General features: G+C 49.5%; 1 protein-coding gene across 2 annotated transcripts in view; it reads left to right on the top strand.

Moving 5' to 3' along the window:
- Window positions 1-24,370, top strand: part of LOC146275210 (homeobox protein Mohawk-like) — a 71,514-nt gene that overhangs the window by 5,729 nt on the left and 41,415 nt on the right. Inside the window, exons 8-17 of one of the 2 annotated variants that reach the window (XM_084702885.1) lie at window positions 1,633-1,853; window positions 2,470-2,604; window positions 3,744-3,894; window positions 10,264-10,410; window positions 10,945-11,154; window positions 12,533-12,766; window positions 12,936-13,046; window positions 13,194-13,348; window positions 17,894-18,136; window positions 20,384-20,498. In XM_084702885.1, the coding sequence (XP_084559011.1) occupies window positions 1,633-1,853; window positions 2,470-2,604; window positions 3,744-3,894; window positions 10,264-10,410; window positions 10,945-11,154; window positions 12,533-12,766; window positions 12,936-13,046; window positions 13,194-13,348; window positions 17,894-18,136; window positions 20,384-20,498 (1,722 nt within the window). Of the gene's footprint in view, window positions 1-1,632; window positions 1,854-2,469; window positions 2,605-3,740; window positions 3,895-10,263; window positions 10,411-10,944; window positions 11,155-12,532; window positions 12,767-12,935; window positions 13,047-13,193; window positions 13,349-17,893; window positions 18,137-20,383; window positions 20,499-24,370 lie in introns of both variants that reach the window. The other variant, XM_084702883.1, reaches the window with a different exon arrangement.

Below are 24,370 nucleotides of genomic sequence, written 5' to 3'. Positions count from 1 at the left end.
ACAACAGGGTTTTTTTTCTCTCCCCTCCGCGTTTTATTAGATCAGACATGTTCAATCGAATAAGCAAAATAGCCCGAGTGGAAGAGATCTGAATCAGAGGAGGCAGACTCAACATCTCAGTTTAAGTGTTGGAGTGACACACACATGCGTGATTAGAAATTGGACTTGCTTTCGCGTTTGGATGCAAGGAACGGGTTCTAAAATTCGAGCTCTGTTCTTTAGGATTGGTGTCATTCAGATCTTTCAGTGAGTATGACATCCCCCACTGGTGTACCATAGCTGCTTTACTTCTCCATAACTGACAGATTTGCTGCACTTCAGATTTTCCATCTTTGTGAATCCAGTAATTAGATACCAGTCAGCCTAAGCACATGTATATATTTGGAGTTTTAGTACCCGGCAAGGGTTTGGAATAAGACGAATGGGAGACACAGTCGAGTGCCAATCATTGAAAGTCCCCCGTCGTAAAAAATGTTTGTTGTCGAGAAATATGAGGAAATCTGCAGAGCTGCTGGAGGCTCTGAAGCCTGGGAGCTGTCCCTGTACTAGGCCTGGGCTTTGTGCAGTAGCGTTGCCATCTGTTCTGGAAGGTTCTGTCCTGCGTTAACACTTGTGATTTGTCAGGTAGATTTGGAAAAGGGGGGGGAGTTGGACACCAACAAACTGACTGGCGTAGGAGGACTGAATTGGCCCACTTTGCTCCAACAGCAGGTCACTCCTGGTTTTACGACAAACAAGCCTTTGTAAAGTGACCAAGCCTGCTGGGCATTCGTCTGTGTGAACACCCCATGCTAATTCCTTTTCCCTGCCCCTAAAGCAAAAAAAAAATATATATATATAAAATGGAGCTTATAGAGACCGTTGGTCCAAGCTATTTTTTACCCAAACAGGTGTCTGTGATTAAAAACGTTCCTGCCTGCAAACCATTCATATGTGTTTTGTTGGCATTCTTACGCAGGTAGTAAAGTTGGGAATGAGACCTTCAAAAACGTGAAAAATCATCTCTGAATAATAGTGACACAAAGGCTCTAGTCTCTCTGTGCCAAGTTGCAAGGTTTTAGCACGAGGAATGTAAAGAAACAATAAACTTTTGATATTGTTCAGCCAATTAATGGGAGGGGGGGGGGGGGGTTGGGGGAGTTGGATGGGGGGGTGGGGATATTGGGAATGTGTTATTCTGTTCACCCCCCACCCAATAAAGGCCGATTTGTTAGTCTGCCATATTCCCGTTGAGAAAGGCGGCTTTCATAAACAACAGTCACTGATACCGTTTCAGAGGCCTGATTAGTTTTAACGTGAATCTTCTTAGTCTGAGAGAGTAGACACCCTCTCAGTCACCAGTGTGTGATGTGTCCCTCATAGAAAGACCAAAGAGGCAACATGTCAGATGTACCGTGGAAAATATGCCTTATGACTTGAAAGAAAAACGAAAGGACCGAGGACCTTTTGTTAAAAAGAACAATCATTTAGAGGAAGAACTTTTTAACGACCCAAGTCCATATAATTTTTACAACCCAAATTTATTGTATATTTCACTGCTAGCATTTCGGTGCAAATTGAGAGAGGTCCTTTTTTCCTCACTTCTTTCCCTATTCTTTTTCTCTCTCTCCCTTTTTTTTTATACCTCAACAGGACTTTGCAGTTCGAGAAGAACCTCCGTCAACACAACAGACCCAACATGTGGAATCGGTTGATGCGGAGGAACAAGGCCAACCCCAGAGGTCTTACGAGCATCAGGCAAAGAATGTGCATGAGAAGGGGAGACAACAGCTTTCGCCGAACAAGCCAGGCGGCAAAAAGAAATTAGAACCATCTTTGAAATGGAAGAATCTCGGCCTCTCTCCCCCTCATGAGTATGTGATAATTCCACTCCCTGGATGTCTTTTGAAATATCGCGACGCCACCACGCACCGTGCGGGGCAGGCCTCTCTCCGGGGTCCAGTAGACGAGCTTTTAAGACTGGGGTTGATGCTGGAGTCCAGAGCTGTCCGTCTGTTCGCTGTGTGTCTCCTCCACGTTGTGCCAGCAGTCACACACTATAAAGAGATGGTTATATACGGCTTGTAAATTTGAGGGAAAGCACAAATATTCCTGATTATACGGCGATCAAAGTTAATGGCTGTGTTCACTGCCTGAAAAGGAGCCCTCCGCTCGATTAGGGGCAGACGTCTTGGGGAGACGTCTCCCGGAGCACAGCAGTGATCCATCGCACATGGGCTTTGATTGAGATATAGATTGAGCAGGATCTGATCTGTTGCAGCTGTCCCATATGATAAGTGTCCCCCAATTGAGCAGTCACTGGCCCACGATAAAAGTGTCTGAACGGCTGTAAAAGCCCACGAATCACTCTCACCCCCCCCCCCCCCCCGCAATTTGAGGTTGTAACAATGCGAGATGAATACCAATTGTGCGCCATAGATAAAAGGGGGAGGGGAGATCGTGGCTCTTCATTTTCGGGGGTCGTTACAGGGAAGGCGAAAACAAGAAATCCAAGAAGAGCGCGGGCCTGGAGATGTCGGAGGAGGCGTCGACCAGACCCGAGAGCAAGAAGAAAGCAAACTTCTCGCTGGCGTCCTCTCCGGGTCGCCAGTCCTCTCAGAAAAGGTACGTCCCTGCTGGATTAAGGCCTCGTAGTCGTCCCCCCCCCCGTCCCCCGCTCAGAGAGACCACGTCCTAGTAGCAGGAACGCACTGCAGGCCATGTCTGCTGAAGTCACTGAAAAGTCTGGCACGGCTCTGTCACCCTTGGCGATATTTTCAGTGGAAACTGATAATAATCTTTTTTTATGGGAGCCAATGTACAGTTTGATGTTCACTTTTCCCTCTGCCTGGTCCCACTCCTAACGGCGCAGGTCTCCAGCTGTCCCCATAACAGGGCCTGCCAGTGTATACAGGCAGCTACTAAACTTACTGGGTCGCTTCGAGCCACCGTCCACCGACAGCTTTCCTAAGCGGCCCAGTTAAACGCGGCACTGATACGGCGGCGGACCTTTGGGTTTGCCTTTTTCACCGAAGCCATTACCGCGCTGCGTACGGTGCATACGGACCTTGTGACCGCTTCGTCGAGGGCCTGCGTCTGTGTTTCTCGGGAGCCCTTGCACTTTGCTGCCCGGGGAAAGCGAACCGGGCCACATCGGCGCACTTCCTCTGGTAATGGGCTCCCCTGGAAATGCAATCTGCGTCCACGGGAACTCTCTCCCCCGCGGCCCCATTTGAACGCGTACCAAATTTCATTGCTCCGCGGTGCGCCGTCTTCATGATGGTCATTCGAGTGGCCGCGCCGACTTTCAAGAGGCCATCTGCATTTGTGTTTGCATGGTAGTGGAAGGCCCGGACAGACTCGGGCCCTGCATGATGAAGACTCCAGTCCCCCTTTCTTCCTCTCCTAATCCCCGCTGCTTTCAGTCAGAGGAAGTTCGAACCCCGACACTTCAGCTGGAGTTTAGAGCCATTAGGGGACCTCGTCGAGCCTAGCCCCGAAGGTTTTCTTGAAGGAACAGTAGGTCCGCGCAGTGGCAACCCATCGTGTTGTGACACGCGCGCCTTTTCATATTTGCGCGGTCGGCCACGTGCACGCGGGTTATCAACAGCACTGTATCAAACACGCGGGTTCATAGTATCACACCGTGCGTGGCTGGTCCCCGAGGACATATTTGGTTGTCAAGTGTCGACATGTCGAAATGAAAGCGTGTTGTGCGCGCGCGTGTGCAAAGTAGCTGTCTTTGTCTCCGGTGTGCGCAGCAGGACCCACGGAGGAGGCCAGGGCACGGAGGAGTTCAGCGAGAGCTCGTCGGAGAGCGAGGAGGACGAGGAGCAGCCGGAGCGACGTCCGGAGAGCAACACAGACCTGCCGTCCGAGTACTGGCAGATTCAGAAGCTCGTCAAGTACCTCAAGGTACAGTAAAGCCCACCGGGCCCCGAAGCTCACGCCGCCGCGCTGGCATCCAGCCCCAGAAGTAGTGTTCCTTTGTGAAAACATGTTGGACGGCAATGGGGGGGGGGGAGGGGGGGGGGGGCAGGCAGTCCACAACCGGCAGGAAACAGTAAAATCCCCAGTTCTTTTCCTGTGATCCGTACAGGAATTTCGAAGCCGACCTGAGTCAATATTCCAAACTTCAAAAGATACTCGTCAATTTCAGGAGTCGAGTAACTCTCTCGATAATATTTCCTATTTTATATAGGAATCGTGAATTTATAATAGCTGACAGCGAGACAGTATATTTTGCCGTAATGATCTTGACATCGTTCCAACCCGTCTTCCTCGCTTCGATCCCATCCTCTCAGGTCGTCCGGCGATGCGAATGTCGTGTCAGACGAAATAACCTAGACGAAACTCCCGTTCAAAGCCTCGCTTTGTTGTCGGATATTTATTGAAGCGGTTGGCCTGGCTGGTGGATTCCTGGTTTCTGACGCGCGCACACACACACGCACACACACGTGTTATGAAGACCTGTGCGATGGCTGGGGGACGGCAGCAGCAGCAGCTGTATGCGGCGTTCACCCGCACCGCAGAGCGTGGAGGGAAACGCTCCCCCGAAAGGTTTGACAGATGCATATGGGGAATATTAATGTGTCAAAACACGACAGAAGGGAAGGAGAGAGAGCAGAGAGAGAGCAGAGAGAGAGCAGAGAGAGAGCAGAGAAACACCACGGGCCCAGACAGACCAGGAACACCTCCCTCATCTGCCTGATCCAAAAGGCCGCTCATCCCCTGGTCGGCGGATCCTGATTGGTTTATTTGGACTGGTGCATAGATACCGTTTAGGCCCCTGCCCGACTCGATGTTACTGCCGTCACTCAATATGACGTTCATTATGGACGGTCATGCTTTGCCAATCTGGCTCTGCCCTTGATAGATAATGATGTGTAATGTAGAGGATAGGCCGTACGGCCCGTTTAGAAATGCAGAATGTGGACAAGCTCGTACGCTCATAGTGGATCTTTTTGAGACTATCTTAGGCCTATGCTTGGTTGGACAGAGTTGGAGATTATCATTGTTTTCGTTTGTACAATGTGTGTGTGTGTGCGCGTGCTGGGTGCTATGCTTCTTTGTTTTCTATGATGAAGCCAAGATCATGAGATATTAGGTTAGGATTTGGTCATTCCAAGATGTGGCCTGGCCGGTGTCTAACAGTACTGGAATTGGAGTTTAAATAGGATCATTGACAGGACAGCCAGGGCAAAGTCTTGTTAGGAAAACACTCCCCAAGTTCAGCTCAAGGTGGATATTTTTAGCTTAACAAAACACCAAGGTAATGAAAGAAAATTTCCTCCTAGAAAAGAAGGTATACCTTTCCAAAAACGGCAATAAGAGGTAAACGATATAGCCAAAAGGATAGGCCATTTCAGATAAAGAAACGTTAAATTGGAATTAGGTTTGTATACAGTATTTAATACTTTTCAGGAGTGAAGGCGGGTTAGGCTTTAGGGTTGTCCTGTTCAGCCTTACCAAGATACAGTTGTAACCTTGACTTCCAGACCTCTATCTGTCTGGAAACCACACAGAGCAGTTATTTATGGGGTTTGTCCAGTAGTCATTTTATAATATCATTACCATCAGAAGCTTAAACCTACCCCGGGCCAAGTTAAATATCTGTTTTATTTTAGGAGTAAGACATTTTTCCCCCGGTCGTATATACACAGACATTTGTATTTCAGGAAGATTAAGAGACTTTCATAAAGCAACACATGAATGATCTGCTTTGTGTTTCAAGGATTATTTATGTTCGGATATTTACACAGAGTGCTAATATGTTTGCCTGCGTAGGCTGTAGGCCACATGCATGTCTGACATGAATTTGTGTGTGCCTTCGCATCCGGTGGGCCATCGACAGAAAACTTCTCGAATGCTACACTGGAGACTTGTAGGCTACAACATGTAAACATACCTTCTTTTTTTCCCCCAACATAGCTGGCTTTTGGTTATATTTAGACACAAGATATGAAAGGAATGCATTCACACGTCGAGTGGGTGAACTGTATTCACTGTGTGCAGTAGAGAGGATTGAAGAACACACATGTGCGCGTACAGTACAGACCACATCATTGCCATTACCATCCACAGTAGGTTACCACTGAGTTGTTTTACAAGCAGAAAGCTGACTGCCTCATTAGCTTGAATTAGTTATATATGCCAAGTATGGCAACCTTACAGCGTTGCATACAATGTTATTTCACCAAAGCTGCTACCAATTATCCCTGTCTGCTGTTTTTGATCATTCACAGGTGAGAATGTTCAGACGTTGAAATCATATCGTCAAATTAGCGAGATTGGTATGTTTAGCGTATGCACATGTCATATTAACATATCTAATCTTTTGGGGGTTTTAAAACTTTATTGTAGAAAGAGCACGTTGTGAAGAAATCCCATGTAGGAGCAAGGTGAGAACGTGCTTTTGCGGCTCGATTCTCCCATTCATATCCGTTTAGCCATGTTGAAGTTGCTCTCCCTCTGCTGGTAGATGTGAGGTACCACAGGTCCTTAGGTTCAGAGAACCCCCTTTCCCTAATCATTGAACCAAAAAACATATCTCTCCAATACCAAAGCCTAACATTAGGTTCAATTCTGAGTGCGTCAATGGAAAGTTTATATTGTAAAAACACTTTCAGAACTAGATTCCCTTAAACATATAAAATGTGATTATTTCGGGACCTTAGTGTTTAGCAATTTTCCCCTCTCAACCATGAATTTGGAAACCCATTCGTAGAGAAAGTTTAAGCTCTTTTCCAAAAGCAAAAATTGAAAGTTTGACTTTGGAAGTTGTAACATACGTCTAGACGGCTAAATGTTTTACAGAAAGTGGCATATTTCAATACAAATAAGTTAATATTATTTTAGGGACAAAACATTCAAAGAGTTTGGATTTGTAACACTAGCTTTATTATTTCACTAGCAAATCCTTCGGTTTTACTTTATAGAAGATCTAATGTCAAATATGAAGTAATAGAGAGCGACCAATCATTCTTTCCCTATTCGTTACCCATAATGGACTTGGCTTGGATCTCGACTTTTCTGTACCCTGCTCTGTATAAATGGGATCAAGAAAGGCAGTAAAGTAGAAACCACACGCATCCTCCAGCACGGCCAAGCTGGTCGCTTCTTTCTTACACTAAGCTTGAGGAACACAGGCAGTGGCCCCTGTCCACCTGTCCACACTCACACATACACACACACACACGCACACACATGGACAAACACACACACATTCTCACACATACACACACACACATGCACACACACACACACACATTCTCACACACGCACACACACTGACATACACACACTCACAAACACATACACACATTCTGAAACATGCTCACACAGTGCATACACACATGCGCATAATGCACACACACACACACACAAACAGTAGGTGCACGTGCACACATACTATACGTGCACACACACACACTCGCACACTCTGGTGCGGGGGTCTGGGTCAGCGATGAACCCTGTCTGGCTCTGGCATGGTTAGCTGGGTGATTTATGTGCTGGGAGTGGCACAGGCAGATCAGCCTTGATCTGTGGAACAGAGCGAGGCAGCTCCAGAGCTTGGATCCAGGTTATTAAGGAAGAGGAAGAGCCCCGGTCATGACTGCTGAAGGCTCTCCTAACTAGAGGCTGTAGAAAAGGAGACAAACCCTCTTAAAACATCTTTAAGTGGCTGATATCAATTACACACATTTCAACGGGATCCCTTCAAATTGTTATAAAATCCGTGATTGTTGAATGTTTTTTTTTATTTTTTGAATCTGTAATTGTATCAGGAGAGTGGACAAATCATCTGTATGCTCACCTCATTTTACTATCGAATGGCTGATGAACGTGTATTCCCCTCTCCTGCACGTCTGGTGTGAATTCCTCGGTGAGTCTAACACATAAATCCCTTTTATGGGATCTGCACTTGTTGGGGGATTCTCCAATAGGCCTTGAGAGAGGCTGCTTGGCTGTGTCTGCATTAACAGACATGTTTGGGAGTACATGTTGTCTGATAAATTGACGATTGACTTCATTTACCAGATCAGGAGTGGATTTATGGATCCCCCTTCTCATAGTTTCCTTGCTTTGTAATGTGTGATTTTTCACGATATTTTTCCCCTGGATGTGATTTAGCGGGGACATTTCGTCACTGCTATTGTTATTTCCAGATCCTCCTGGTAGCGGACGTCTGTAGCGGTAGGTCTTTAGCTTAATGAAGCAGAAACGGGTCCTAAGGCATCCTTCACCTGGGTTTAGCGGCCTAAACAAAACACAGAACCCCACAGCACGCTTTCCTCCCTCGTGACACGTGGAGGTTTGTCCTGTATGGTCTATGGCTCATTGGAAGTTCCTTATTATTGGGCTTATGCAGTCCTGCTCTTGGGATTTTTCTTTCTCTGTGTGTGTGTGTGTGTGTGTGTGTTACTCCCCAAGATTTTTTGGGGGGTAGGTTTAAAAACTTGGTTGGTCCACGTTTTACTGCAGTATCTGTTCTTCCATTCTTACTGTAGTATATGTCCCATTTGGACTGTGGTATCTGCCTCACTTTTACTGGAGCATCTGTCTGGAGCTGAGTCAGAGATCTCCTCCATAAAAGGCTGTCAGATGTTGTCGATGTTTTAAAGAATGTCCACACGCCACTTGCCCTCGAGAAGAAAGCTGACGAAAATGGAAGCACGTGATCCTTCCCCTTTTCCGAGGCACCGCGGTCGGCCCCTGTTTTGATAAGGTATCGAATCCTTTGAAGAGCGCGGACGGTGCCGACGAAAGAAGCGGCGAATCTTCTGCCGTGAACGGGCGAATGGTTCCTATTTAGGCCCGACGTCACGATGCTGTATGGAGAACACATGTGCCCGTCGCCCCATAAGGCACGTATGAATCCTCCTCTTCTCGGGGCGATTTGATCCAAGCCCGCTCTCCTTTCCAGCCTCATCGACAGCCCTCTGAAACAGCCGAGTCGGGGAGCGAACACAGAGCCGTACAGGGCGTTCAAATCCCGATCCTGAATCACTGGCTCTCGGTGGAGGTGTCATTCACACAAATACGTGTTTATGTAAGATGTCTTCCATGTGGGTGGAATAATATGCCGGTGATAGTCCTGAGTCTGGGATGTTTATGGAATGTGCAACTCATAAAAGCAGGGCTGAACTGCCCTAGAATTCACCGAAAGCAAGTCTCTATCTGTGGTTAATTTAAACAAGATTGGGGGGAAAAAAGAGTGGGATTCGATTGTTCACTTGCCAGAAGATTTGGAGTTCAGTATCCAGTTTCACGTTTCAAAGTCATGTAACACATCTAATATTATAGCAGCTCACTGTTGTATTTTCTACCCCGTTGAACTTCTGTTTCCATCTGGCCTTATTTAAATGTTTTGGGGCAATTTACGTTTTATTTTGGAGACATTAAAAACACAGCTAGGATATGCGATAATAATAAATAAATATATATATATATATATAGTACCAGTAAAAAGTTTGGACACATTTTGAGTATATAATATATATATATATATATATATATATATATATATATATATATAAAGCTGGAGTGTTTTGCTATCTTTGTTTAGTGAGGAGAAAGCAACATAAAAGCGCAGGCACACACAAACTTGCACACACACCCATCAAATCTAGCACTCGTAAACAGGTTTGCATGGTCTCAACACTGCCAGACGTCTTGTCAGTTTGACCACATATCACCTGTTTTAAATCTTCAGCCTATGTTGTTTTGTATATGTACAGATCGTATTTAAGAGGCAATAAAAACAATTTGGTTCAATTTCCTGTCCCACATCATGTTTAGGAACTTAACTAAATCAAAGAAACAATTCTTACCCAGACCACTTGTTTACTTAGAAGTAGTCACTAAGTTGCTAATTGTGGGGAAGCTGAACCTAGAATATTACAGGCCTATGTGTATATAGCAACTGTCAAAACAAGTCTTTTTTGAAAATTGCCAACTCATTATTATCCTCCGCATCTCAACGATGGTGTCCTTTTCATCTCTAAATGAGGTCAGTGTCTATGGGTCTCTGGTCTCCCTCAAGTAGCTAGATTGCGGCAGCTCCACAAGCTAATCACTTCTCTCCACCAGTGTTTACCGTTCCAAAGCTAAGCTCCCACCGAGCGCTGGTAAACAAAACAACCCCGGCAGGAGTGGTCGGTGGGCGGGAGGGAGGGAGGGAGACTGGTGTTGTCCTCCTTCACTTTCCCTAAATGTCTATTTAATTCCTCTCTGTGTCTGCCTGCCGTTCTCATTCATTCGTGCTGGGTATTATTATTTCAGGGAGGCAACCAGACGGCCACTGTGATTGCTCTGTGCTCCATGAGGGACTTTAATTTAGCGCAGGAGACGTGCCAACTTGCCATCCGGGACGTAGGTGGCCTTGAAGTCCTCATTAACTTGCTGGATACCGAAGAAATCAAATGCAAAGTGAGTAGCCCCGGCCAAATCTGGGACCTGGATGCCCCCAATGCTCCATCAGAGCCCCCCCCCCCCCTCCATGTGTGCCAGCCTGTGTTTCTGCAACCGAACTCCGAGAGAGAGAGAGACAGAGAGAGAGAGAGAGGGAGAGAGTGAGAGAGAGAGGGGGCCTGGTAGTCAGAACACATGCCGTCAAAGACACAGGGTAGCAATTATTCTCCAATAGACCTAATGAGATGTGTGAGCACTTCTCTCTTTTTGTAATTTATATATATATATATATATATATATATACAGCCTTTATTGAAACATTCGAGAACGAGACTATTTTTAGGTGGAGGACGTTTGGCCACTCGTAGCTGTTTGGTTCTCCTCTCACAGATGTTTACCTCATGTTGGCATTAGCTTGTTGTATTTTTTATTTTTTTTCCCCCCTTCTTCTCTTCTCCTTGAGATAGGCTTAAGTCACTTGTTTTTATTTTTCGCATGAGGGAGCTTTCGGGGGGAAGGTATTTGTTGACTCATCTGCCTGTGTTATATTAGATTGGCTCTCTGAAGATCCTGAAGGAGATCAGTCGTAACTCTCAGATCCGGAGGGCGATCGCTGACCTGGGGGGCTTGCAGACCATGGTGAAGATCCTCGACTCCCCAGACAAGGACCTCAAGTGCCTGGCGGCCGAAACCATCGCCAACGTGGCCAAGTTCAGGAGAGCCAGGAGGACCGTGAGACAGTATGGAGGCATCAAGAGACTGGTGAGGCTGTGCGTGTGTGTGCGCGTGTGTACATTGTGTGTGTGTGTGTGTGTGTATAATGTGTGTGGACACACACATGCATAACAAGGTCCTATGCATGCTACCCTACACTCGTTCTCCACAAAACAAACAGAAAGCAACTGCCTGCCCAGCCCATCTACCTTCTGTTTCCATATGCTGGGTTGCCAGATTGGACCCGCGTGCAACCCCCCATTTCCCCAGGTCTCACATCACAACATCAAAGTCAGTCCAGGGGAAAACAGATAGAATGTCACTGACATCCCCAGCCCTGCATTTATGTTTATTGACAGAGCGACCTGTGATTAAAGCCCCACTCCTTGTATATTTTCCCCCAAGTCCAAATCGGATGTGCTCATACGCATGTCGTTGCAGCTAGGCAGATTCATTTCACGCTAAACTGCAGACCACCTTTGAACCGCCTCGCGCGTGTAATAGCTCTGCTTGCCCCGTGTGTCACCAACCAGAGACTGTGAGGGCTAACCCATTGACTGACAGCACCGTGCACCTGGAACATGCACGCACACCTGTCTTAATCCCTCCAGCCACGCCCGCGGGTCTGCCTCGGGGTCCCCTCCGATCCTGTGGCCCGATGAGCCGCCTAACCCCATCCAACGGCGTGCTGCAGTCATTGGCTGATTCACAGGAAACGCCGACCCATGAGAGCAACCTTTCCTTTTCCGATTTTTGGGGACGATATTCTCGTGACGCTTCATCGAGATACCCGCGTAAAAACAAAAACCTTTCCGGGGGGAAAAGCCTGTGAACCCACGCGTGTCCGTTCATGCGTGCGTCTGATATGTGCCGTGTGTGTGTGTGTGTACATTCGTGTGTCATTGGTGTGTGAGTATGTGCTAGCACGTTTGTTTGTCTATGTGTGTGTGTCTGTGTGTGTCTCCTGTGAGTGGTTGTGTGTGCCTGCTTGTGTCTGTGTGTGTACACGTGCGACTCTGTGTGTGTGTGTGTGTACACGTGTGACTCTGTGTGTGTGTGTGTGTCTACACGTGTGACTCTGTGTGTGTCTGTGCGTGTACACGTGTGTCTCTCTGTGTGTGTCTGTGTGTGTGTACACGTGTGACTCTGCGTGCGTGTGTGTGTGTGTACACGTGTGACTCTGCGTGCGTGTGTGTGTGTGTACACGTGTGACTCTGCGTGCGTGTGTGTGTGTGTACACGTGTGACTCTGCGTGCGTGCGTGTGTGCGTGTGTGTGTACACGTGTGACTCTGCGTGCGTGTGTGTGTGTGTACACGTGTGACTCTGCGTGCGTGCGTGTGTGTGTGTGTACACGTGTGACTCTGCGTGTGTGTGTGTGTGTGTGTGTACACGTGTGACTCTGCGTGTGTCTCTGTGTGTGTCCAGGTGGAGCTGCTGGACTGCGTGGCGGAGCAGGCAGCGCTGACGGGGGAGCAGGAGAAGGAGGTGGAGGTGGCTCGCTGCGGGGCGCTGGCCCTGTGGAGCTGCAGCAAGAGCACCAGGAACAAGGAGGCCATCCGCCGGGCCGGCGGAGTGCCCCTGCTGGCGCGCCTGCTCAAGTCCCCCCACGAGGACATGCTCATCCCCGTGGTGGGCACCCTTCAGGAGTGCGCCTCCGAGGTCAGGAGTGTGCGCGTGTGCGCGTCGAGTCGTGAAACTGCGTCTCCTCGCGACGGTACCCAAGGTCCGCTGTGCGTTGGGACCACTGTGTGATTGAAAGCCTTGACGCCGACCCCCTCTCCCCCCCCCCCCCCCCCCCCTTCTGCCACCCATGACCTCCCCCATGTAGAGAAGTTACAGGGTGGCCATTCAGACCGAGGGCATGATCGAGGACCTGGTCCAAAACCTCAACTGTGAGAACCACGAGTTGCAGATGCACTGCGCCAGTGCCATCTTTAAGGTACGGACCTTCCGCCGCCGCGAGCTCACGCGGAGAAATCTCCTCATGTTTCTCCCCCGCGACCCCCACCACCCCCACACACCGCACTCCACACCGCACTCAGGCCCACACTCGTCATGTTCTGCCCCTGTCTGCCCCCCGTCCCAGTGTGCGGAGGACAAGCGTACCCGGGACCTGGTGCGTCAGTACGAGGGCCTGCAGCCCCTGGTGACTCTGCTGGCCGAGGCCAGCAACAAGCAGCTCCTGGCCGCCACCACCGGAGCCATCTGGAAGTGCTCCATCAGTCCAGAGAACGTGGCTAAGTATGCCCCACAAGAGGACCCCCGCCGGGCCTCCCGTCATTAGGACCACCGCCCTGCTCTGGGCAACCCCCCCTTTCCCTCCCACCCCTCTACACACACACTTACCCTAACACACTCACGCTCGGAGGCAAAGCAGCACCACCGGTCAGCACGAGGCAGAGTGTGCTGGTTGGGGGCGAAGGGCGGGTGGGGTGTGGGGAGGGGTGGGTGGGTGGGGGGGTGAGGGAGCTGGCCAACCCAACTTCTCGTGTATTAGAGAGCCATGCTTATGTGTTTGCTATTAGTGGTCCAGGATTAGTCTGACTTTGACAAATCGCTTGCAGGAGAGCAGCTCGTTCATCTAATGAGGCTCATTTCTGAAGAGGGTTCATGGCGATTCAGCGTTTTGGACCCCTCTCCCCTCCCCGTGCCCCGGCAAGTGCCTGGAAAAATCCACCGGATGCCTCGAGCGTGGCCTGGCTCTTCCGTGGTTTTAGGTGTTTCGTTGTCACGAAAAGCCCTGTGGCGGAGGGTCGAGATGCATTGGAGTGCGCGGAGGTCTTTGAGCAAGCGTCACACATGCTTCTCACAGGCTCCGTCGTTGGTCGACGACCACGTCTCACTTTTTCCACTCGCTGGCGTTGTCGTATCTCGTCCTTGTCGTCGCGTCCGGTCGAAGTGATTATTTGGCCGAAAATGTTACGCTTTTGTACGGATTCTATTAGCTCTGATCTTTTATGTGACTCTTTGGAAGACGAGTGCCATATTTTCCACTGTTAACAAAAGATGAAGTTGCGTGTTGATTTTACACACACACACCACTCATGTGTTTGTCAAGGCCGTTCATCCGTTAGTATTGAATGCGGGCAAGAGGACCAAATGTCTCCATCTTGAAATGACTACACTATCCCCTAATGCCAGTGAAGCAAGCTAACAGACTCTTAAATCATTTGTCGTGTACACTATGCCGACGTTTATTTAGCTGTCATGTAGTAGTTAGACATTTCTGGAACGGTTCCCTGCTTGAGTTTGTGGCTGATGACTTTTTTTTTTAAGTCAGCAATTTTCCCTCAAAATAAATAACCCCCAAGAATCGGGTTCTGGCAGCTCTCAGTCAATGCAAAGGAACTTCCTTGAAAAAAAAATATGTAGACATTCTTTTTCTCTGTCTCAGATTCAACAGAAATTCATTTAAGGCCACAGTTAGCTTCATAATAAATTCAAGCCTGTTTTTCTAAATCCAAGCCAACACTGATAAGAAAGTGTTTTATATTTTTATGATGAAAATGTCTTTAGAGGTTCAGGGTTTTATGACAATGTTAGATATGTGTGGAAAGGTCTGACTCACAAATCCCTGTAGAATTAAGAATGCAGAGGCATTCTAAAAATAATAAACCAGTAGCACTCACACCAGTCTCTCAACACATCATATTTCATAACTGACAGGATGATATCCTACATTTAGAGTCTAAGTTAAGTCTTCCCAATGGAAGCAAGTGCCTGTTGCCATATTCAATTCAACTAAAGATCCTATTGCAGAACTTTGCCAATAACTTCTCTGTAAAACAGGTGGACAGATCACCATCCCTCCTGCCAAGTTCATAAGGGATAACTATGGTATGTTGCTATAAACAGTTTAGTTTAGCACAAAAATAAGTTTCTGGCAACCTGTCACATGACAGAGCCAGGGTGCTTTTCCAGGGTACAAAGTGAACCTTGCAGTCTGTTTCTCAGTCTCTGGCTACCAAACAAGCCTTCATATTCAGTCCAGTTTTGAGGAAAAAAAAGTACCCAAAAAACAACAGAAAAAAATGGCTGCGATTGGGAACCAGTTCAGCTTGGCAAGGCGATAAAACAAGTTAACTACGCTGGCAATGAGTAATATGTCACCTCAGTACACTTGCTCCCATTATGGGCCCTGTGCCTTGGTGTAATTACTCAAAACACTGTTGCTATGCAGAAAGGCAATCATAATAATATTCATGCTAATCGTAGCAATGATAATAATGGTATATATAATCGCATGTCAAGTTAACAGCAAGTGGTGTCGCTTCATTTACAAAGACCAAACGCACATGGACCCGAGCACCCTTTTTTAGACTCATTAAGGAAGGTGAGGGGGAGACAGAGAGAGTTTGAGGTAAAACAACAAAAGGTTTTGTAAGTGAGGGAACCACGAGGCCGTAACACCGTTAGAATGTTCCCATTTAACGGTTCCCTTCGAATGCACGCTGTGCCTTTGTTTCGTGCTTTGGAACGTGTAGGCAGTTGGTTGGGTGTGAACGAAGGTGAAAGTTGGCGGCGGTTGCAAGCAGCATGATGCTGCGCGAGTGTTTTAACGCGCACTTACATTTGTGAGTGGGTTTTTCAACTCCCCACCCCCCAAATTGTTTTCCAAAAGCCTCCAAGGGTTATTTGAACAACATATAAAAATGTCAAGGTCAGTCGAAGGCTTGGAAATAAAATGACCGAACTGTCAAATAGCTGCAAACTGTAATAGAGGGTTTCAGCGAAAGCTGTCGAGGGCGCGTGTTCATTTCAGAATCAATCACATGCCGGGTGGTTTTTTGAGACGAAAATCATTTTGGAACATATTTTACAGCAGCAGTAATGAGGGAGGAGAAGCCTGTGAACAAATCAAACAGCCCTTGCGGCCGGTAGCAGACAGCGTACGTTTGTGTGAGTGATCTTTGACATGGCCTATAGAATGTCTGTACGGGCCTGAATGGCAGGGAGTGAGACCTCCACTAAACACCAGAAGGAGCATGTGTTAGCTATTGGCCTGATTAATGATGCTTCAGAATGAGAAATGATCGATGGCCAAAAACTAGAACAACACTCATAACCTAACTGTGTGTATCTAAAACTCGCATTGTTTTAAATCTCCTGTGATTTCCCCAGAACTCACACTAGGAGACATTACAGACTTGCTTAGTGTTGTAAACCTGTTTAGAAATGTCTCATTCACTTCGAATGTTGAACATTGTTCAGTGTGGTTTTGAAAGCAGATTTATGAATGCGCTAATATGTAACCTTGTGAACCCATGCTGTAGGTGTTATGCTCTCACTCATAAGCTGTGTAAGAGCTTAGCTCTTTGTAACAAAGAATGAGGGAATATTCTTGCAATGGAAAGTCAGTGTTGCCAACTCTCGGACTGTATTTGCCAAGACAATAATGTTTGGGGTCAAGATTGTGGGCCTCGCTTCCAATAACTAGCTATCCTTTGCCTTTTGCTTCTTTTTTTTTTTTTTTTTTTTTTTTTAAACCTCCCTTCCAGCCCATGATGAGCAAAGCCATAATGACATATCGTAAAGATAGTTCTCCTTACCTCACGTTCTGTCTACAGCACTACAGAGCAGCAGCTACTCATTACCCTGCTTCTCTCCTTGTTTTGAAGTCAGCTATAGTTTGGGGGTTGTAAGTTATTAAGAGCCACGTAACAGTCAGCAGCCCTCCTTCCCTTCATGGTCACTGGTGAGCTTCGCGGAGGGTCTTCTCCAGCAGTATCTGGAATGTTTCGTTTTTTTTGTTGTTTTTTTTTACACTCCTTACATCCCCTTGAAAAAATTTGGCCTAAATTGCAACGTCAGGGTTCCTGAACGCCGATGAAAATGGGTTACTGTAGCCGAGGACTTGGAAGAGGACGGAGGAGGACAATCAATCACAAGCTGTGCTGCCCATAGCCTCTGTGTGGCTCTTGTGTCTTTAGACAAGCTCTAATAAGCCTCCGTTTGTGAGGAGCTCAGTGTTTTCAGTAAGGACCTGGCGGCTCCCTGTCATGTTTCTCTCGCCGGCATAATTATGCGCGCTGAGGTCGGCTTAACATAAATAGACATCATCAGAAGTTATGGGTGCAATTTGCGAGGGAATTTGACTGTAAGCCGGTGTGTGATAAGCTTTCCGTTGTAGGGGCCTGTACTGGATGAACAACATTGTTTTTCTTTATTGAATACGGTTGAATTCAGTTTTGACGGCCTGTCCGGTTCATTACTGTTTTACTTGCAAGACTAGGCTGTGTTTTGGTGGGTCTATACCAAAACCATATGACCTTGGACACTTTCTACAATAGCCTGAAGGCCTGTGTTGCCAGCAACCGTAACTGTGAATAAAAACAGTCGTAGAACTTAACCGTACATCAGAGGTTTGTCGAGGCTTTCTGCAACCACATTATATCCCTTTTAAATGTTTACTGTAGGTTTACCACTTTGTAGTCCTGGCAAACAAAGTACAATCACCAGTTGAGCAGGGAGTGAACTTTTCCAAGCCGCAGCAAAGCGTCGGTCATGCAAAGTCCATGCGTGGGGGACCTTTCAGCAGCCGTGGGAAAACTGCTTGTACGACTGGGTCAAGTGATTTGTACACAGTCATATATTTCCACTTCCTGTGCTAGCTGTCACCTAGGTAACCAACCGACGATTTACCTCGTCATTATAGCCGTAAATTGTAACCGAATTCGACCCTTTTTAAAATAGTTTTGCCACATTCTTATTATTCCATATAGGGCACTAAGCCAACCGCATCCCAAACATTTGACCCTCTCCTGACCCCCCACCTCCCACGCTCAGGTTCCAGGAGCTGAAAGCCCTGGAGGCGATGGTGGGTCTGCTCACTGACCAGCCTGAGGAGGTTCTGGTCAACGTGGTGGGTGCCCTGGGGGAGTGTGCCCAGAACCCTGCCAACAGGACCACCATCCGCAAGGCCGGGGGCATCCAGCCTCTGGTCAACCTGCTGACGGGCACCAACCAGGCGCTGCTCGTCAACGTCACCAAGGCGGTGGGCGCGTGTGCCACCGAGACGGAAAGCATGGGGTGAGTCCCGTCCTGTTTTCCCTTCATTTCAAACAGGTATTCCGGAGCTTTCCCTTCATCTGCGGATTCACGACGGCGTGGCGAAGGGAAGAAGAAAAGAAAAAAAAAAACCTTGTTTATTGTACCTGCTGTGAAAACGAGGGGTTGCGGTGGGCGTCCCAGAGTTTTACTGGAGCTCTGTGGTCACCCATCGTGCTGGGCTGGTCAGAGCAGCATACCTAAAGCTGTCCAAGACACCGCGGCTGGGGAGAACAGGGCAGAGTCCGCGCAGCCCGGCCTCCATGCCAGAGACGCACACTCAAGCGGCCCCCTTCGGACGCAGCGACAGCACTCACGCGGCCGTACAGCCATCTGAATCTCATTGCTTTTACAAGGTTGTTACAGACTGCAAGGTCCCTCTTAATTAACAGCGAACTGGACACACAAAGGAAGAACTTTACATCCAATGGCGTGCCGTTAGCTAGCCTGTAACGCCAATTGTATGAGAAAGTCATACGTTTATGGATGGGCAGAACCGCAGGGGTACCATAAAAACACAGAGTGCTGTTTTGCCATTGCCATTAACCCCGAGTAGCCTGAGAAAACGGATCTGCTTCTAGGCCATTCCATACTGTGCCATCCATGTTTTCTCATGGAATATATATATAGGCTTGGGCTTGTCATTTTTTGGCGTTTACACTTAGCTGTGGACAGAAGGTCGTTATTTGTTTCCCCAAAGGGCCCTTTGTATGTCTTGTGGCGATGTCTTATTTTGAGACCTGTGTACAGTAGTTTACTGAGCAATTAACATAGCGGACATTTGATTGTTTCCGGCTCTCAACCAGTATGGTCAGAACTGTTTTTCAGATTAGGAGGCTTCGCAGACTCATGCCAGCTATTGTCGACAGGCTGATACAGTATCGACACCGTTTCTTTTTCGGATACCGTAGCAAAGTAGTTGTCGGCTAATTCAAGTGCAGCTAGAGGCAGACACGGCCCGTCACCTCGCACCCTCGATATTAAAACACGAATCGCTCTCGTCTGACTATCACGTTTTCCTCTGCTTTTTTTTTGGGGGGGGGGGTGGGGGGGTGGGGGCGGAACAACTGAAGATTTTTCATCCTCCAGCCATGGCACTGTGTGGTCGATGACATCATTGCCAGCACAGCACCGCAAAAGTCAGGGAGAGGATCGCGTAACGTGCCCCGGGGCTCCCTCGGATAAATCCCATTTAGCTACAAGAGGAGCACGCGGCGTGTGAAATGCCTGGAGGCTCCTGCGGCTCCATTCCTCACTGTCGGCTGTCTCCTCGCTCCACCGCGCTTCCTACCTGGCTCTCTGGAGGACGCCACTGGCCTGGGCGCGCGACATGAAGTTTGGGTTTGTTGTCGGCCTGGATTGAAGGGGCCCCGCGGACCCCGACCTTACGTTACGATCCCCCCCCCCCCCCCCCCCCCCCCCCCGACTGATTTATGGGCAAACGGAAGACAGATGCCACAGGGGGACTTGTCTGATGACTGCTCGCTCGTTGCCAGTCACGGAGATACTGTGATTAGGGAGTGTTTAAGTAATTATGACAGCATTCAATGTCGGCCTTGTTGGTGAAAGCACACATGGGTAACAGGTTACATGTTATTTATACCAGACAACGGGCGCACTGTGGCGTAATTCTCGAGGTTCCCAGACCCTGACTGCAGCCTTGACTCCAGTCATGTACGCAGCATGAAATATGACTTTGGCTTAAGTAAACTTCACTCAGACGCAATGAAATATAGAGAGACCTGTCTCCAGCGCTGTTTGATTTGGAAAGTGGTCTCCTTTTTTTGGGGGGGGTGGGGGGGTGGGGGGGGTGGGCCCTGATAAAAACAAGCCACCCCTGACTGTACAGTGTAAGTTTGTCCCGGTTCTATATTTAAATGTGTGTGTGGACCACTATACATGGATTCATACCAGCTCAACACCTGGCTCACGGTCACTGTACTATCCCAGAGAGATTCACATTACCAAACAGTCCGTGGGTAGGTGGGAGGTTTGAGCCCGACAGGATGGGATTGGAGGAGAAGGTGTCCGGTGATTGAAAGCCCATGCTAAATGGCTGACCCCTTTGATGTTCTGCTGGAATAGGAGTGTGGGGGGGGGCACAGTGAGTAATGTGGTGTGCGCTTCACTGTTCCTCTCAACCTAAATCGCAACGTAGTCCCTGTGATAAGTCCTCTGTCCTCCTCTCCCTCCCCCCCCCTCTCTCCCTCCCTTTGTCTCTCCCTGAAGGATCATTGACCGCCTGGACGGTGTTCGCCTGCTCTGGTCCCTGCTGAAGAACCCCAATCCAGATGTCCAGGCCAGCGCCGCGTGGGCCATCTGTCCGTGCATCGAGAACGCCAAGGTACGGTTACGGCACGGCAACGACACATTCCCCCCCGCGGCGGCACAACGCCGCTCGTTCACGTCTCGCCAACCCGCCGCGGCCGCCCGAGACGAGCGGTCCGCCGCCGTACCTGCACGCGTCCGCTGCTTTAGACTGGAGCAGTGTGCGGATGACGGGGGGGGCTTGAGGCGTTGTGCTCCCCCCCCCCCCCCCCCCCCCCCCCCCCCAAAACAGGTCAAAACAAGAGGTCGCGGGGGCTCGATACATTTATATGTCGTTCTTACCTGTAGTCGTAATTCTTACTCTACGCCCTGTAGAAGAAGTTGACCACCCCGATTGTTATTCGTAAATATTTTGTAAATATTTTTTTTTTTACCCCCCCCCCCCCCGCTCTACCGTCGCTCTGCCAGTCAACAAACGAGTCCCTGGAAGTGGGTTTGGTCGTTTCGACCGGACCCTGGTTGTGACTGACGCCTGTCTGTACTGCATCATCATCCTGTCAGCCTCTCCGACGCCTCTCCTCCCAGTCTGCTGTTTAGGAGGCATGCAGGGCAGTCCTGTGTCACCAGGGGCTTCCATGAACCCTCCACTAACACGAAGCAGAGCGCCGCGCCACTGTTGGTGAACTGACAAACAGGCAGGCAGAGAACGAGAGAGAGCGAGGGGGGGGGGAGGGAGAGAGAGAGAGAGAGAGGGAGAGGGAGAGGGAAAAAGAAACAGAGAGAGAGAGAGAGAGAGAGAGAGAGGGAGAGAGAGAGAGAGAGGGAGAGAAAAAGAAACAGAGAGACTCAGAGTAATATCCTGTGGCATGGCTTCTGATTCCTCAGCCGAGAGCTCTCCTTCCCTCAACATGCTACCAGTTACCGAGTCACACACAACCAGCAGCCGCGTACACACCACGCAGACCGGCTTCCAGACCGGGTCTCCTCCAGCCCCCTTTGTGGTACAAGACACATCGACGGAGCAGACCAGACCAGAATACTGAAGAGCCCATTAGGAGTTATGACCCACATCAAGCACGTGCCACGGAAAACATGTCTCTGCCTCGCTTTTTAATATCCCAAAAGTCGACTTCAGTGAATAGGAACAGGAAGATTTGCACATACAGTATATTTCTCCAAAGTCTTCAGCTGAGATTGGCTTTGCATTGGCCCGGCCTGCCCGATGATTGTAGCCTCAATGATGTTTTCAAAAGTTCGGTAACATCGACGAGCCCTCGATTCCAATTGATCCCCAGTCCTGCAGATGGACTGCGCTTGTGTCAGTCATAACTCGTTCCTGTCAAACACCCACAATCTTCAGAGCGGACTGTGTCGTTTTCAAATACAAACATAACGTTGTTCTATTAGATTATCGCCGTGATTAGCGTAAACAGATTGTCAGTGGGACAATCTGTTAGAGTTTAAACAGATATATTGGACTCAGGCAGGTGTCTCGAAGAAAAAGCCTTTTTCACGAGCTGGAATTTCTCTGGCCCAGAAGTGTGGCAGCAACCCGAAAAAAGATGATGTATGGCGACCATATGGAGAGGAAGGAGGGTCCTCGGGCTTCTATTGAAAGCTAACAAAGTTTGACAATGTTTGTCTGGACTTGGCCGTGCCAATTTCTCTGGCGAATACGCGGACATGCTCTCTCGGTGATTTTGAAGACGGGAGCATTGACAAGAGCTAAACAGTGCTTTTTTGCCCGTGGAGCGTAGCGAGGGAAACTCGATCCGCGGCTCCTCTGTGCAGTAGTTATTTAGATGAAGAAAAAAAAAACACCCCCCCCCCCAAAAAAAAACATGTGCTTTTAGTTAGCAGCTCCAGAGTGGATTTATGAGAGAATCATGCTGCAAATGCATCTGCTGGATGCTTCTCCGTACCTCCGCCTCCCTCCCTCCCTCCCTCCCTACCCCCCCCCCCCCCCCCTCAGACATACAGCACGCCCCAGTTACACCGGCCAGCTCCAGCCAAAGGCCCCCGGTCATTATGCACGTACGGGGGCTTAGCAGTCAATCAGTCAATTAGTCTTTTGTTCCCCCCAATCAGGGAGGGGGCGCTGGCAGACGGCTCACCTCATGAAGTGTGTCATCGATCCGCCTCGACTGGACGCACGGGCGCCGCGCGACGCCCCACTTGTTTTTTCCCCTCTCGCTTTGGCGCAGCCGGGTGCGCCCCGTCCCCCGTCCCCCCGTCCCCCCGTCCCCGATTGCTAGAAAGAGAGACAGGTAGAGAGAGAGGGGGGGAGGGGGTGGGGGGAGAGCGAGGGAGAGAGGGCGCTAGGGGTCAGGAGTATGCCAGCCCAACTGCTCCACCCCCCCCACCCTACACCCTAGCTGGGTTGAAATCAGGCACGTCGAGGTAATGTGTTTCCTATTCCTTCTCATCCTCGGCAGGCGGGCGGGCAGGCAGGCAGGCAGGGAGGGGGAGGGAGGGAGGATGGCGGCCAGGGCCTTCCGTGTGCAGCTTCATAATGCTGCGGTTTGCAGCTCAGTCTGGGGGCCGGTCCAGGCCTTGAAAGAGATCCCTCGCTAGTCTGTCGCAGCTGGTGGCTCCAGAGAGCTTCCTCTGTCGCTGGGACTCCAGGCAGGCAGGCCCATCATCAGTATTCCTGAGGAAGGGCTTCCTGTGTGAGGTGGGGGGGAGGGGGTGAGCTCCTGGCTTTGGGCCCCCGGCCCAGTGAGCGAACACCCGGCTCATCCTCTGGCACGGCATCACAGGGCCCCATAGACACGGGCCGCGCCCCGCATCCCCAGACCTGGGCCTCTCTGAGGGAGGGAGGGAGGGAGGGAGGGAGGGAGGGAGGGAGGGAGGGAGGGAGGGAGGGAGGGAGGGAGGGAGGGAGGGAGGGAGGGAGGGAGGGAGGGAGGGAGGGGGGGGGGGGGGGGGAGGGAGGGAGGGAGGGAGGGTACTTCTCTTCCATCTACATACCACACTACCTGCTGTCTGTCAACACCAGGCTCTCAAAATGCCACTCACTTCCTTTTTATGTTCAGGCCAGTAGAACACGCATACAGGGAAGAGCTTAGCCTTTTTAGTTATTTCTTTCCTCTTTTTTTGGGGGAGCAGGTTGTTCAACACTGTTACATGAAACAAGACAGAATCAAAAGCACATAGAGCACGACGGCGGAAGCAAGACACTTCCCTTCTCCCAGTCCCAGATCGAGACGGAGACCGTCGGAGACGTCAGCCGGGCGTGCTCTGTGCGATTCGCCTGCCGTCAGCCCCGATGACACGCCTCCACACCACGATTTTCACGCGTATTGAACATGTACAAACTCAACCACCTTCACACGTTATTCCTCCCTCGCTTTCTTTTTTGGGACGAAAGACCCGACGCGCCAAGCCTCGCTGAGCGTCCGACTGTGGTTCCCTGAGGGCTGGCCACCAGCTCCTTGGCATGGCCCAAAAGTGGCTGAGAGAGTCCTGCGGTGCCCGCTTGCCCACTGGTGCCGTGAACCCAGTCCAGACTGAGCCGTGCCAGCCGCTACACACACTCGCTCCCGAAATGCGTCTGCCTGGTTCGAGGGCATGTTTTCCTCTCCCCGACCGTTTCGGATGGAGATGTGGAAAAGGGGCCGTTTGCACGACGAATCCCTGAATGCGTATAACGTTAGTGCGCAATTATTTGGACGTTGCGAAGTTGTTTTGGCGTAGCCAGTGAGCGACGTACTACTGCACAAACTTACGGTGTTATTTTTGTTCTTCCCCTGTTCAGAGTAAAGTAGAACAGAACTATGGCAACTCTCTCTGCCGTTTGGACTGGCCTGATAGGACTAGCCTGATAGGACTGGTCTGATAGGACTAGCCTGATAGGACTAGCCCGAAAAGACTAGCCTGATAGGACTGGTCTGATAGGACTAGCCTGATAGGACTGGCCTGATAGGACTGGTCTGATAGGACTAGCCT

This window comes from Hypomesus nipponensis, chromosome 8, assembly GCF_054491055.1.
Source record: "Hypomesus nipponensis isolate SF chromosome 8, ASM5449105v1, whole genome shotgun sequence".
Taxonomy (NCBI): domain Eukaryota; kingdom Metazoa; phylum Chordata; class Actinopteri; order Osmeriformes; family Osmeridae; genus Hypomesus; species Hypomesus nipponensis.
The sequence above is the reverse complement of the archived record's forward strand: the minus strand, read 5'-3'. Positions and strand labels throughout refer to the sequence as shown.